Here is a 12,589-nt window from a genome sequence, read left to right as displayed (position 1 = left end):
AGGTATTCCTGCTAAAAAGAATGCTTCTGATGCCGCCACTCTTGCTACCCTCTCGGTCAATAGGACATATCGGTACATGGCCAGCATTTTGGTTATTATACTTTGCATTTGTATTTGTATGTAAATTATGGTAACCTGGTCAAAATAGCCATCCTGTTTTGTGTTAAAATATGATAAGTCCAGATTTCAGATGTTCACTTAGGTGTTTGTACAGGAAATTGTGAATTTTTTTCCCCTTAGTATTTATTATTTTTAAGTATCTTAAGTATTCTATTTTGCAACAACACTTCTTTAACAAACACTGATAATCTAGTTTGTGTATTCCTGTTCTAGAAAGGGCTTCGGACATTGTGTGTGGCCTATAGACGATTCACACCAGAAGAATATCAAGAAATAGACCAACGTCTGAATTCTGCTCGTACTGCATTACAGCAGAGAGAAGAGCGCCTAGCTGATGTTTTTAACCTCATTGAAAGAGACCTAGAGATACTGGGAGCAACTGGTGTAGAAGACAAGTAAGAAGCCCTACATTGGCAATTTTCAAGGACATGCTTACAGCAAGCATCTTACAGATCTATAGAGTTTAGCATATATGTTGTGTGAACAAAGTCCCATTGTAGGGTATGAAGAGAATGGCTGCATGGAGTATACTACACACTAGTCATTCTATGTCATATGTGGGTTTTGTTGAGTAATGTCTAAAATCCCTTTGCAATCTAATATAGGCTCCAGGATAAGGTCCAGGAAACAATAGAGGCACTCCGCCTGGCCGGAATAAAAGTGTGGGTGCTGACAGGAGACAAACATGAGACAGCTGTCAGTGTCAGCTTATCCTGTGGACATTTCCACAGAACTATGAATATTCTTGAACTTGTTCAACAAAAATCAGATCATGAATGTGCTGAGCAACTGCGACAGCTTGATAGGCGGTAAGTGAACAAACAGCATTTGGAATACGGTTCTTTATAATCTTTCTTGATGTCTTGTTATTCATCTAAAAAGATGAATAATTCCTTTTCCATATTAAACTGGGTTAAAGGTTAAGTTCCAGCATACAACAGTTAGAACGAGTGATGTCTTAATAATTTCTTTTCTTCCCCTTTACGTTAGGGGCACTCTTGCAATAATCTATAGGGTTATGCTAAGATTAAAATGGGGAGGACAATAAAGCTCCATTTTTGTAATCACCCGGAGTTCCAGACTCCCCAATGACCAAATATTAATCACTTATCCTGTTTGTGATTCAGAGGTTTTACTCTGGGAGCAATCTTTGTAATCTCTCATAATATTTATCATGTTCATTTTGTACTTCCTTTTGGTTATCTTTGTCTTGTTTAGACTGAAAGAAGATCACGTGATCCAGCATGGACTTGTTGTTGACGGGGCTAGCCTTTCTCTTGCACTCAGGGAACATGAAAAACTATTCATGGAAGTATGTAGAAACTGCTCAGCAGTGCTATGTTGCCGAATGGCACCATTACAGAAAGCAAAGGTATGATTGTTAGAGACTAGGTAATTGTGCTTTTATTCTGTTCTCATATCAAGCAAACATTTCTCTGTGAGTATGTTTAAGGGTGGGTTCACACTGCATCTTGTGTTTACATTTTACTGGTTTATGTGTTACTTTTCTTTTTGCTGTCCAGACTAGTGTAGTAGTCTGCACTGTTTTGTCCTGCAAAAAAAAGTATATATTGCAGTGTGTATGGTGTTTTTTTTCTTTTTGTAGGTCAAAGTAAAACCGATTCTGCTATATGGCCTAGAGCAGAATCTTTTTATAGCATTTGTTTAGCCTATATATGCCTTAAACTGAAACACAGGCGCAGTGTAAACCCAGCCTGACTTCATTGTTTAAATTGTTTATATATTTTTCCACCATGTTTCCAGGTAGTAAGGTTGTTAAAAATCTCTCCTGAGAAGCCAATCACACTTGCCATTGGTGATGGTGCAAATGATGTAAGCATGATACAAGAAGCTCATGTTGGCATAGGTAAGTCCGTGATTTTTTTTTTGTGCACTTGACAGCTTCTTAGTATAACTCCTATTTATTTCCTTGTGTATCTTTTAGGTTATGTCTGGAATGTGGCTGCCATATTACATCAAGGGCATGGCTTTTCCAGTAGAGAGTTTATCATGTAGCATATCAAAGAAGACCAGAATTGTTTCCGAAATCGATTGACGCAATCAGATTTGCAATATTTTTCGTGTTGAAAAAACTTGTTCTTGATCCAATATAGTGGCCATTTTCTGGACATAATATCCCCTTCCCTCAAAAGTCAGTAAATATACTGACCTGCTTCAGATGTTCACTGTTTAGTGTAATTGCCAGTGGACCCCCAAAGGGGGTCCAGCATCAGCAATCGCCAACATTTGTGGATCAGTAACGGTAATTGGTGTTGTTAAAAACACATAGGATTACATTGGAATCTCTGGAAAGAAAATGCAAATTTTAACTTTTCACTCTTAGGGTCCATTTACACAGAAAGATTATCTGATAGATTATCTGCCAAAGATTTGAAGCCAAAGCCAGAAATGGATTTGAAAAGAGGAGAAATCTCAGGCTTTCCTTTATGACCTGATCTCTGTTAATAGTCATTTTCTGGCTTTGGCTTCAAATCTTTGGCAGATACTGTCAGATAATCTTTCCGTGTAAATGGACCCTTACTTTGCAGTTATTCCTGTGAAATGCCCAAAGGGTTAAATAAGTGTAAATACTTGAAAGGGTGAAGATTTCAAAATGGGTTGAATTGTGGGGGTTTTTAGTATACAGGCCTCTAAAATATACTCCAAAACTGAACTGGTACCTAAAGAATTTCTGAGTTTGAAATTTTCACGAACATTTTGAAAATTGCTACTAAACAATTACGCCCTCTAACATCCTAAATAAGTAAAAGCATGTTCACCAAATGCTTTTAAAATTAAAGTAGACATGTTATAGATATGAATTAATAAATAATGAATGTAGTATTACTATTTTTCTTATTGGCAGAGACTTTCAAATGTAGAGAAATGCACTTTTTGTTTTACATTTTTAACAACATTTTGGAGTTATTCACAAAAAATTCTGAAGCTATCAACTCAAATTTACCACTAACATAAAGTAGAATATGTCACAAAAAACATGTCACAAAAAACAATCTTGGAATCAGAAGGATTGGTAAAAGCATTCCCAAGTTATTAATGAATAAAGTGACACAAGTCATATTAAAAATAATTGCCTGTGTCCTTAAAGGGTTAACGAAAAGCCCCCTCACCCATTACTTGCTGGGGTATTTACAAATGTCATTTTCTCTTTCGCTTCTGAAAAAGAAGGGTGTCCTGAGACTTTTTACTCATCCCGTAGAACGTCCATTAATGGATAAAAGAACTAGTAACTGTTTGCTCTAATTGCATTTCACAGATTTCTTATTCTTCAAGTATTAGTTACTAATACTAGTAGTTTTGCACATATATTCAGAATGATTTATACTGGTTTTTGTTTGTTTCAGGAATCATGGGTAAAGAAGGACGACAAGCTGTAAGGAACAGCGACTATGCAATTGCGAGGTTTAAATTCCTCTCAAAACTTCTTCTGGTGCATGGTCACTATTACTACATTAGAATAGCAACTCTTGTACAGTACTTTTTTTATAAGGTATGTGCATTTTTTTAGCATGTTCAAATTAAGACTGTGGACTAGTCACAATGTTCCTTGGTTAGCAAGTGCTGTGGTTCAATTAGATAGACCTTTCCAAGGAGCGAGCTGGATGGGTCAGCTTTTTCAGCTCTGACTTGACTGGTATTTTTTTTTTTTTTATGAAAGGGTACTGCAAAAAAAACAGAACAGTAGTTTAGTTTATATTTGTGTTTTCAGTAGAAGTAATTTCCTTGTACAGGTCAGTGTGCAAATGCAAAAGTTTACTTTACATTTAAGTACTTACAATATATACATATATACAGTATATAACCATGTTTTTCACTTTTTTAATGTTGGTTATTTAAAAAAAGAAAAAAAGAGGGAGCAGGGAGGTAGTTATATTGTTAGCCCATGTGGGCATACTGCTTGTTTAAAAGCCTAAAGCAAGTCCTGTTTGTGTGTAATTGCCACCAACAATTACAACATCTGAACATTTTATTTGGGAGTTGTACACATTATAAAAAGGTTTGATAGGGATGATCTGTAATATGATCCACAACTTCTGCACCATATTGTGCTGTTGATGGTTGGAAAAAAAGGCAGAGAAGGGGTGGTAAAAACATATTAACCAAGTTATATTCACTGGTGCATGTCCCCTGCAGCCGCTGTGCATTATGTTTTCACCATCCCATTCTTTTTTTTTTTGTCCATTTATATATAAAATTTAAAAAATTGCACCCGAATGAAATGATTTATAGTGCGGAATACAGGAACTTAAGAGACAACAGCATGTTCTGTATAGTCACAGGCAGTCTGACAGCATGGACTGAGGACGTTCTGTGCTGCCTTTACCACCTGCTTTTATATTCTATTATACCACAACATCCTGCAATGTAAGTATTTTTTTTTATATAATTTGATTTACACTAGTTAAAGCAGAACATTAAAAGAAAGTATTTCACGCAGCAAGCAGTTAAAACCAGTTTCCCTTTTTGCAGGACAACCAAACAGTAGCATGTTGACACTTTTATTTCTAACATTATAAAACATCAATTCTCTCAACCATGGACTTTACTGGCTGGTAAATCTGGCTTTCTGTAGTACACATTTGGACTATGTGCAGTAAGCTTTCATGTATTGTTACTTTTAAGAATTTTACTACTACTTAACAGTACCCTTTTTCTCTTTCAGAATGTGTGTTTTATCACACCACAATTTTTGTATCAGTTCTTTTGTTTATTTTCTCAGCAAGTAAGTATCTTGTTATTATTACATGTTTGCATTTCCTTTGCTTTTTTCATCAAACAGCAATTTTTGAAAGCTCTTTGCAACCTCACCTTCTTAGCATTGTTCCAGACTACATATTCCTAGTAGGGAAAAGTTCTGAATAGTAAGGGAAGGGTTCTGAATAGAAGTGTAAGGGTTCAATCAGTATACAAAGTGTTCCAGTTAGTGTTCCAACATGAACAAATGCACATGCTGCGACAAGCTAGTCAGTTACAGCTAACACCTAAAAAGGTCCCAAAACAACATATAAAGTCAGTGATAAATTATAGTGAAAATATTTCTTTATTGTGCATTGAAATGTCTACAAATTTACAAATGGAATTTCAGATCTGTAGTAAAACTTTCAGCACCTGCAAACTTACTGCAGGTTTTGACTTTCATATTAAATTCATTTGGGAGAATTCCCAATAAATAAGCCACAGATCAATTTCCGCTGCAGATTTTGTTTCCCATAGCATTTTGATGAGTGTTCTAGGATCTCCATTTTGTTGGTACTGTAAATGGTGCAAAGAATCCTGAGCTTTTAGCCAAGATCTGGATATTCCTTACTGTAGTTTCAGTGGTCATCAGCCTTATGCCACCAATGCCCATGTAACTTTTGACAGTACAGAGTAGGAAAACTTGTATATCATAATCTCTGCCTCGTGTAATGTTTAAAATGTCACCAATTTGCTGATAAGGTTGAGCACTTCTCTAAAATTATAATCTTTCTTTTGCAGACACTATATGATAGTGTGTATCTGACTTTGTACAATATTTGTTTCACTTCCTTACCTATACTGATGTACAGTCTGTTTGAACAACATGTGCATCCACATGTGTTACACACCAAACCTGGTCTCTATAGGTAAGTTAACGTATATAAATGAATAGATTGAAATATCATTGTAGTTTCATGAATATATTCTTCCTTTATCCTGCGCAATTAAACAAAATTTTTTTTTATTTTTTTTTGCCATATAGTAGGCTGTATTACAAGGGCCACATTACAGCAAACGATTGTCGTCCGTTCTGGCCAATAATCGTTTGTTAAAAGACCACAATCTACGGACATGCACAATGTCGGCTGATCATGGTCTTTCAACACGATAATCACGATAACGACAGCACAACGTCTGCTGCAGATCACACCTTGTAACAGGAGCAGCAGCAGCTCACCGCTGCTTACCACAATGGGCCACCTGAGTGATCCCTACATCCCACTGCTTCCCGCATCCCCCGCTCCTCCTGCTCGCTGTCTCTGCTTGGTAGAAGCACAGGCAACGAGTGGGGAACGAGGAGAAAGCGAGTGCAGACCTGACTTATTTTTCTAAAATTCATTTGTAATTTTACTTTTTAACAAGAAAGGAGGTGACATTCTTTGATGTGGCTTCCCAACAAATTCCACATTGGGTAGCTACTACAAATCCATTGCAGAAGTCCGATTTCAAGTTGCAGTAGAAACAACTAGCATTAACCAAGCTTAGATTTTCTGTCAGAGGCATTCAATATTACTGTTGCATCTATACAAAATGTCCTTTGCAACATAGTAGTGTAAATAATGGTTTGCTAGCAGATAAGTACAAGGTGCACATCTAGTAGTATTTTATACCATATATCCTGGCTTTTCTAGGTATTGCAGCATTTCTACAGTGCTTGTAATTTTGCCTATAATTGTGAGATTTAATTAATTTATATTTCCGTTGTTTTAACAGAGACATTAGCAAAAATGCCCTACTCGGTTTTAAACCGTTCCTTTACTGGACATTTCTAGGCTTTGGGCATGCCTTTATCTTCTTTTTTGGATCTTACTTTCTTATGGGTGAAGATACATCTCTCCTTGGAAATGGTCAGGTATGTGTTTGTCTAAAATGAGATGTTTTTTATTGTTACTGTTTGATGGTTATGTTTTTAAATAGATGAATTTTAAATGACAATAGTTATGTGTAAATGTTAACATGCAAACACAATCAAAAGATTTTTACAAGTTCTTACTATGGACAGTCAAGGCAAACCTCCCCTGAGCTGTCTTAGTAAATCCTTGTTTTCCATATAAAATAATAATCCGGAACAAGTTTTTTTTTATGTTGTGCAGTTCACCTGTTATTCCTACAGTAATGGTGCGTTCACACAGACAGATTTATCTGACAGATTTTTAAAGCCCAAACCAGGAACAGGGATCAGGTCATAAAGGAAAGACTGGGATCTATCCTCTTTTCAAATCCATTCCTGGCTTTGGCTTCAAAAATCTGTCAGATAAATCTGTCTGTGTAAACGCACCATAAGGGTCCTATTAGACAAAGCGATTTTTAACTATTAACGACTAGGGATATACTATTGCAAACGAGATTGTTTATCGTTAACCTGAAATCGGTCAGCATATTACACAGAATCATAGTAGTTAGTTACGATAGTTAATGTGATCATTTACTCCATCTGATCCCAGAAAAAAAAGGAACGATGTGTATTTACACGGAACGATTAGTGACTTGGGGTCCATTTACACAGAAAAATTATCTGACAGATAATCTGCCAAAGATTTGAAGCCAAAGTCAGGAATGGATTTGAAATGAGGAAAAATCTCAATATTTCCTTTATGACCTGATCTCTGTTTATAGTCTGTTTCTGGCTTTGGCTTCAAATCTTTGGCAGATAATCTGTCAGATAATCTTTCTTTGTAAATGGACCCTTAATGCGGAACTACAGCGAACACATGTGGAATTACAGCGAATGATTAGCAAACGATTAACAACGGTTTTAGGGTCAGATTTAAATCAATGATCAACTACTTACAAAACATTTTCCATCACTGCCTGCAATTACACGGGACAATTATCATTTAAATTCGAACGACATAACGATTTTCCGCACGATAATCGTCCTGTGTAATAGGGCTCTAAATGTATAAGTAAATAGCCAACTGGATGTTACCAACTGGGGGTGTATTCCAAGTTTCTCTCTGTCCACACTGATTAGATAGTGTCAGATAGAGATGTGCCCCCAGCTGGTAACTCTCAGTTTGCTACTTAGTCATACTAAGTAATAATTCTTGTAAGAATTACAGAGGGAAGGCAGAATTGTTATTTCATGGGAAATACAAGTATTTACTAAAACGGACAGGTCCAGAGGGGCCACACATCCACTTTCAACAACAGGTGAAATTCAGTGTTTGTACATGTATCTTTTGTAGTTTGAAGTGGAGTTTACCTAAAGGTAGATGTACTGGTTATAAACAAGCTAGGCAAGAGCACATAATAATCAGCTTTTACAGTAAATGCTTTACATTAAGATTAAACCCAAATAAAAACCCACCTTTTACTCTTTAAAAATAGCCCTTTAAACTGTGTGAAAAGCATGTGTGCTTGCTGGGATATCTCCCGTTATTTGCCTAAGAAAAATAAATTAAATTTTCTTCTGGCTGACTGAAAGTGGGCAGGGCCTCCCCTTTCCTTTCCATTGCTGAGTCCCTCCATCCACTGACCAGCACTTTAGCAGATTGTATCATACACAGTGGGATTAGAGACAGAGCCTTAGCATACAGTATCACACAGTGGGATTAGATACAGAGCCTCATCATACAATATCACACAGTGAGATCCGATACAGTGATTAAGCATACAGTATCACACAGTGAAATTAGATACAGAGCCCAAGCAGATGGTATTATACACAGTGGGATTAGATACAGTCATCCGCTCTCCTAGCACTGTAGGATAATGTCAGCCATGGAGGTGGGGGCACCTGCTGCAGACATCTTATAGTGAATGAAAACACCTATATCATAGGATCAACCAAACTATTCAATATGTTCCATAAAAATGTCCCCTAATCTACTATAAATCATGCCACACCAAAAAAAAAGATAAGGGAAACCCCAAAAGAGACTCGATCAGGACTAAATGATATCAATACCATAATTCACTTTATTAAATAGTATACAGAGAAAAACACACATGCAACATTAAAAACAAGACCTGGGAAGGCAGGGGAACAGATTGCTGGGACAAGTTATAAAAGTGACAATGCATCCACATAGATACTAATATAAGGCATATGTAAACATTCCTACAGCATAAGGTGCAAAAAGTAAAGTGCCAGTGCTTGCTGCTACAGTACGCTGCTCAGAATAATGCACATGTGCAAAAACATATCAGGATGCAAGTTACCAATACCAATGGGGTACTACAGGTCCCAGTCCACTGGTCACCCACCTCACACTCCAACGCCGTTTCGCACCGCTTCGTCAGGGAGTAATGAGGTGGGGGTCCAGGGGTCTTAAATATCCGTCCCTGTGTAGTGGTTGGCTGAATTAAATTAACACCTGGAGCTGTTTGTTACCTGGCGGTACGGGAGCGCCAAACATCAGGTGCGGCAGTCAGCGCCGAAGACGCCGGACGTGACATGAAGCGTAATGACGCCATCCGCCACGCGAGTGCCATCGGTGCCGGCCGCCCCCACGTGCATGCGCACCGCACCGCTCACAGTCCGGCAGCCATATTGAATAAGGGAACAGTTATGGGCACATATTATAATGCCATGCGGTAGAATGAAGATGGAAACCAACAACAAAAAAAGGGAAAATCTTGGTAATACTATGTGGCACAGTACCATAATAGCAATATTGCATCATTGTCATAACAATTTCATTTGTAATAATAATATATAAATTATAATATAACTGAGGCCAAATTCATAACCATAATTCATCTCAGAACATAATCAGACCGTGATTGTGCAAACATATAAAACAAAAAATATAAATGAAAAGACCAAAACACATGCAGTGCCAGTGTACAAATACGAGCGTAAAAGTGCCATTGCCCAAGTGCAAACATAAAAGTGCCAGTGCTAAAAATGAAAGTGACAAATAATGTCAAAAATTATTTTTTATATAGAAAAATATAACAATATGTAATTATGTGTGTGACCATATGTGTACATGATTAAAAGTGTGTGAGTGTATATTGAGTGTAGAGAATGTGAGAGTGCTGATAGTGTATGAACCCACAACAATATAAATAAACCAAGTGTGAGGTGTAGATTGTAGAATATAATGCAAAATATTAATACATAGAAAAAAATTTTTATTTGTGTATATGTTGATATATGTGCCGCACATTGGAAATATCCAATGTATAAGCATATGTGTGTCTGATGATATATGTGGTCCCAATCTCATAATAAATAAGAATATATATATGAACCGTCCCAATCCTATCGCCGATATACTATGGATGCAAGCTTTGTACCAACACATACAGGTAGCCCTAATCTAAGGCCTGTAACACTCCACCCCTGGAACCCCCGTAAAGCAGGTCAAGGAATCACAAAAAGAAATTTATTAACAAACATTTATCTATATATATTAAAACCATAAAAAATGGAGGCAGCAACATGATCAATGTTGATGTTTGGCGCTCCCGTACCGCCAGGTAACAAACAGCTCCAGGTGGTAATTTAATTCAGCCAACCACTACACAGGGACGGATATTTAAGACCCCTGGACCCCCACCTCATTACTCCCTGACGAAGCGGTGCGAAACGGCGTTGGAGTGTGAGGTGGGTGACCAGTGGACTGGGACCTGTAGTACCCATTGGTATTGGTAACTTGCATCCTGATATGTTTTTGCACATGTGCATTATTCTGAGCAGCGTACTGTAGCAGCAAGCACTGGCACTTTACTTTTTGCACCTTATGCTGTAGGAATGTTTACATATGCCTTATATTAGTATCTATGTGGATGCATTGTCACTTTTATAATTTGTCCCAGCAATCTGGTCCCCCGTCTCCCCAGGTCTTGTTTTTAATGTTGCATGTGTGTTTTTCTCTGTATACTATTTAATAAAGTGAATTATGGTATTGATATCATTTAGTCCTGATCGAGTCTCTTTTGGGGTTTCCCTTATCTTTTTTTTTGGTGTGGCATCTTATAGTGAATGTTATATGTACTATGGAAGAACTACAGCTGATTTGCAGTCCTCCCCTCAGTGACTCATCCACTCTCCCCAATGCAGAACATATTGGAGTCGTGGCTGGCATGCTCCCCCTGGTTAAAGCACTGGGCACACTTGTCACTTGAAAAGTGAGCTCCGTGGGGGTAGAGGGGAGCATGTGCTTGCTAAGTGGAGAGGGTGGGGAACCGCCGCGGCTTGTCATTGGCTGAGCGGCTTGTACACTGTTTGTTTTTAAATCAACTGGTCTCCGAACGTTATACAAATTTGTAAATTGTTTCTATTTAGAAATGTCAAGCCTTTTGGTACTTATCAGTTGCTGTATGTCCTGTAGGAAGTGGTACAGTACATTCTTTCCAGTCTGACAGTGTCAGCACAGGGCAGGTTTTCTAAAGGATTGCTACTGCTCAGTTCCTGTTACAGACAGAGGTGGCAGCAGAGAGCACAGTGTCAGACTGGAAAAAATACAGCACTTCCTGCAGGACATACAGCAGCTGATAAGTACTAGAAGCAATTTACAAACCAAAGTAACTTTTTGATACCATTTGATTTGAAAACAATATTTTTTCTCTGCAGTACCCCTTTAAGCCATGGAATGTCCTATAACAAGGGTTATTAGAAAAAGCATAGCTGCTTTAGTTTGTGTGTGGTATTGGAGGAGAGCTGTAATACCAAGCCCAACCTAAGGGTAGGCGTGGGGCTGCTTTTGTCAAACAAAAGAAAATTCTATTGGATAACCCATTTAGGGTACAGTCACACTTAGTGTTTTATGCTGCATGTTTTGCCTTTTGCTTCAAGTGCAAAGCCAACAAATAAGCAGGAATAAAGCCAAAAACAAGCTGCACACGAAAGGTAAACACTGTGTGAAATGTACCCTAAACTAAACCTCCATTGTATGTAAATTGTTAGAATGCTTTCTAAGAGATGCTATACTGGAGTGTCTGAATGAAAAATAAATGTGTAACTGTATAGCAGCTTGGGTTTATGAGTGGTCAGTCCTGTCAAACTCAGGATTGTGGCAACTCGCTGGTTGTCATATATCTTGCTTTTTCCAAGCTATTGATACTGTGGCACATAAAAGGCTGGTACATAAAATGAGAATACTCGGACTGCGGAAACTGTGTTTAAGTGTGTAAGTAAGTGTAAGTAAGTAAGGCTTTTAATGGTACATACTTTGGGTTACTGTTACTAGTAGGGTACCACAGGGGCCTGTTTTGGGTCCCTGTTCTTTTTAATGTATTTATTAATGACCTTGTAGAGGAATTGCACAGTAAAGTGTCAGTTTTTGCAGATGATACTAAACGTGAGCTCCTTCTGACTGGTAGCTTTTCCCATATGTACATGTAGATCGTAAAAGCTATAGGCCTGCCTCTGTTAGCAGGCACATTTTGTTTTACACACTCTGGAGTACCATATGGCTGAAAGAGCGTCCAGGCTTTCAAAGTCCTGCAAATATTTTATCTAATGTATTGTATTATATATGCACAATGCAGCCACTGGGGGAACAAACAGGAAACAGATTTATATTTTAAATGGGTTGTCCCTCTAGAATGAAGACCTGTTCTGTTAAGGCAACTCCAGTACTAGAGTTTTTAAAGGGACTTTCTTAGGTTTATGGTGTCCTATCTAAGGATAGCAATAAACTAGTGACAGAGAAGCTGAACAGAATGATGTATCCCTTACATTGTTCTGTGCAGCTGATCAAGAGATATTTTTCTGAAAAACATGCACAATAAGTAGTCCTCTCCATTATGATCG

General features: G+C 37.7%; 1 protein-coding gene across 5 annotated transcripts in view; it reads left to right on the top strand.

Annotated features, from left to right (window-relative positions):
* Window positions 1-12,589, top strand: part of ATP11B (ATPase phospholipid transporting 11B (putative)) — a 100,180-nt gene that overhangs the window by 63,664 nt on the left and 23,927 nt on the right. For all 5 annotated transcript variants that reach the window (XM_069975122.1, XM_069975123.1, XM_069975121.1 and 2 more), the window contains exons 18-25: window positions 334-515; window positions 726-929; window positions 1,339-1,492; window positions 1,885-1,987; window positions 3,486-3,631; window positions 4,805-4,864; window positions 5,620-5,747; window positions 6,595-6,733. In XM_069975122.1, the coding sequence (XP_069831223.1) occupies window positions 334-515; window positions 726-929; window positions 1,339-1,492; window positions 1,885-1,987; window positions 3,486-3,631; window positions 4,805-4,864; window positions 5,620-5,747; window positions 6,595-6,733 (1,116 nt within the window). The remainder of the gene's footprint in view (window positions 1-333; window positions 516-725; window positions 930-1,338; window positions 1,493-1,884; window positions 1,988-3,485; window positions 3,632-4,804; window positions 4,865-5,619; window positions 5,748-6,594; window positions 6,734-12,589) is intronic.

Source organism: Dendropsophus ebraccatus, chromosome 6 (genome assembly GCF_027789765.1).
Source record: "Dendropsophus ebraccatus isolate aDenEbr1 chromosome 6, aDenEbr1.pat, whole genome shotgun sequence".
In the NCBI taxonomy this organism is placed as follows: Eukaryota; Metazoa; Chordata; class Amphibia; order Anura; family Hylidae; genus Dendropsophus; species Dendropsophus ebraccatus.
The sequence above is the reverse complement of the archived record's forward strand: the minus strand, read 5'-3'. Positions and strand labels throughout refer to the sequence as shown.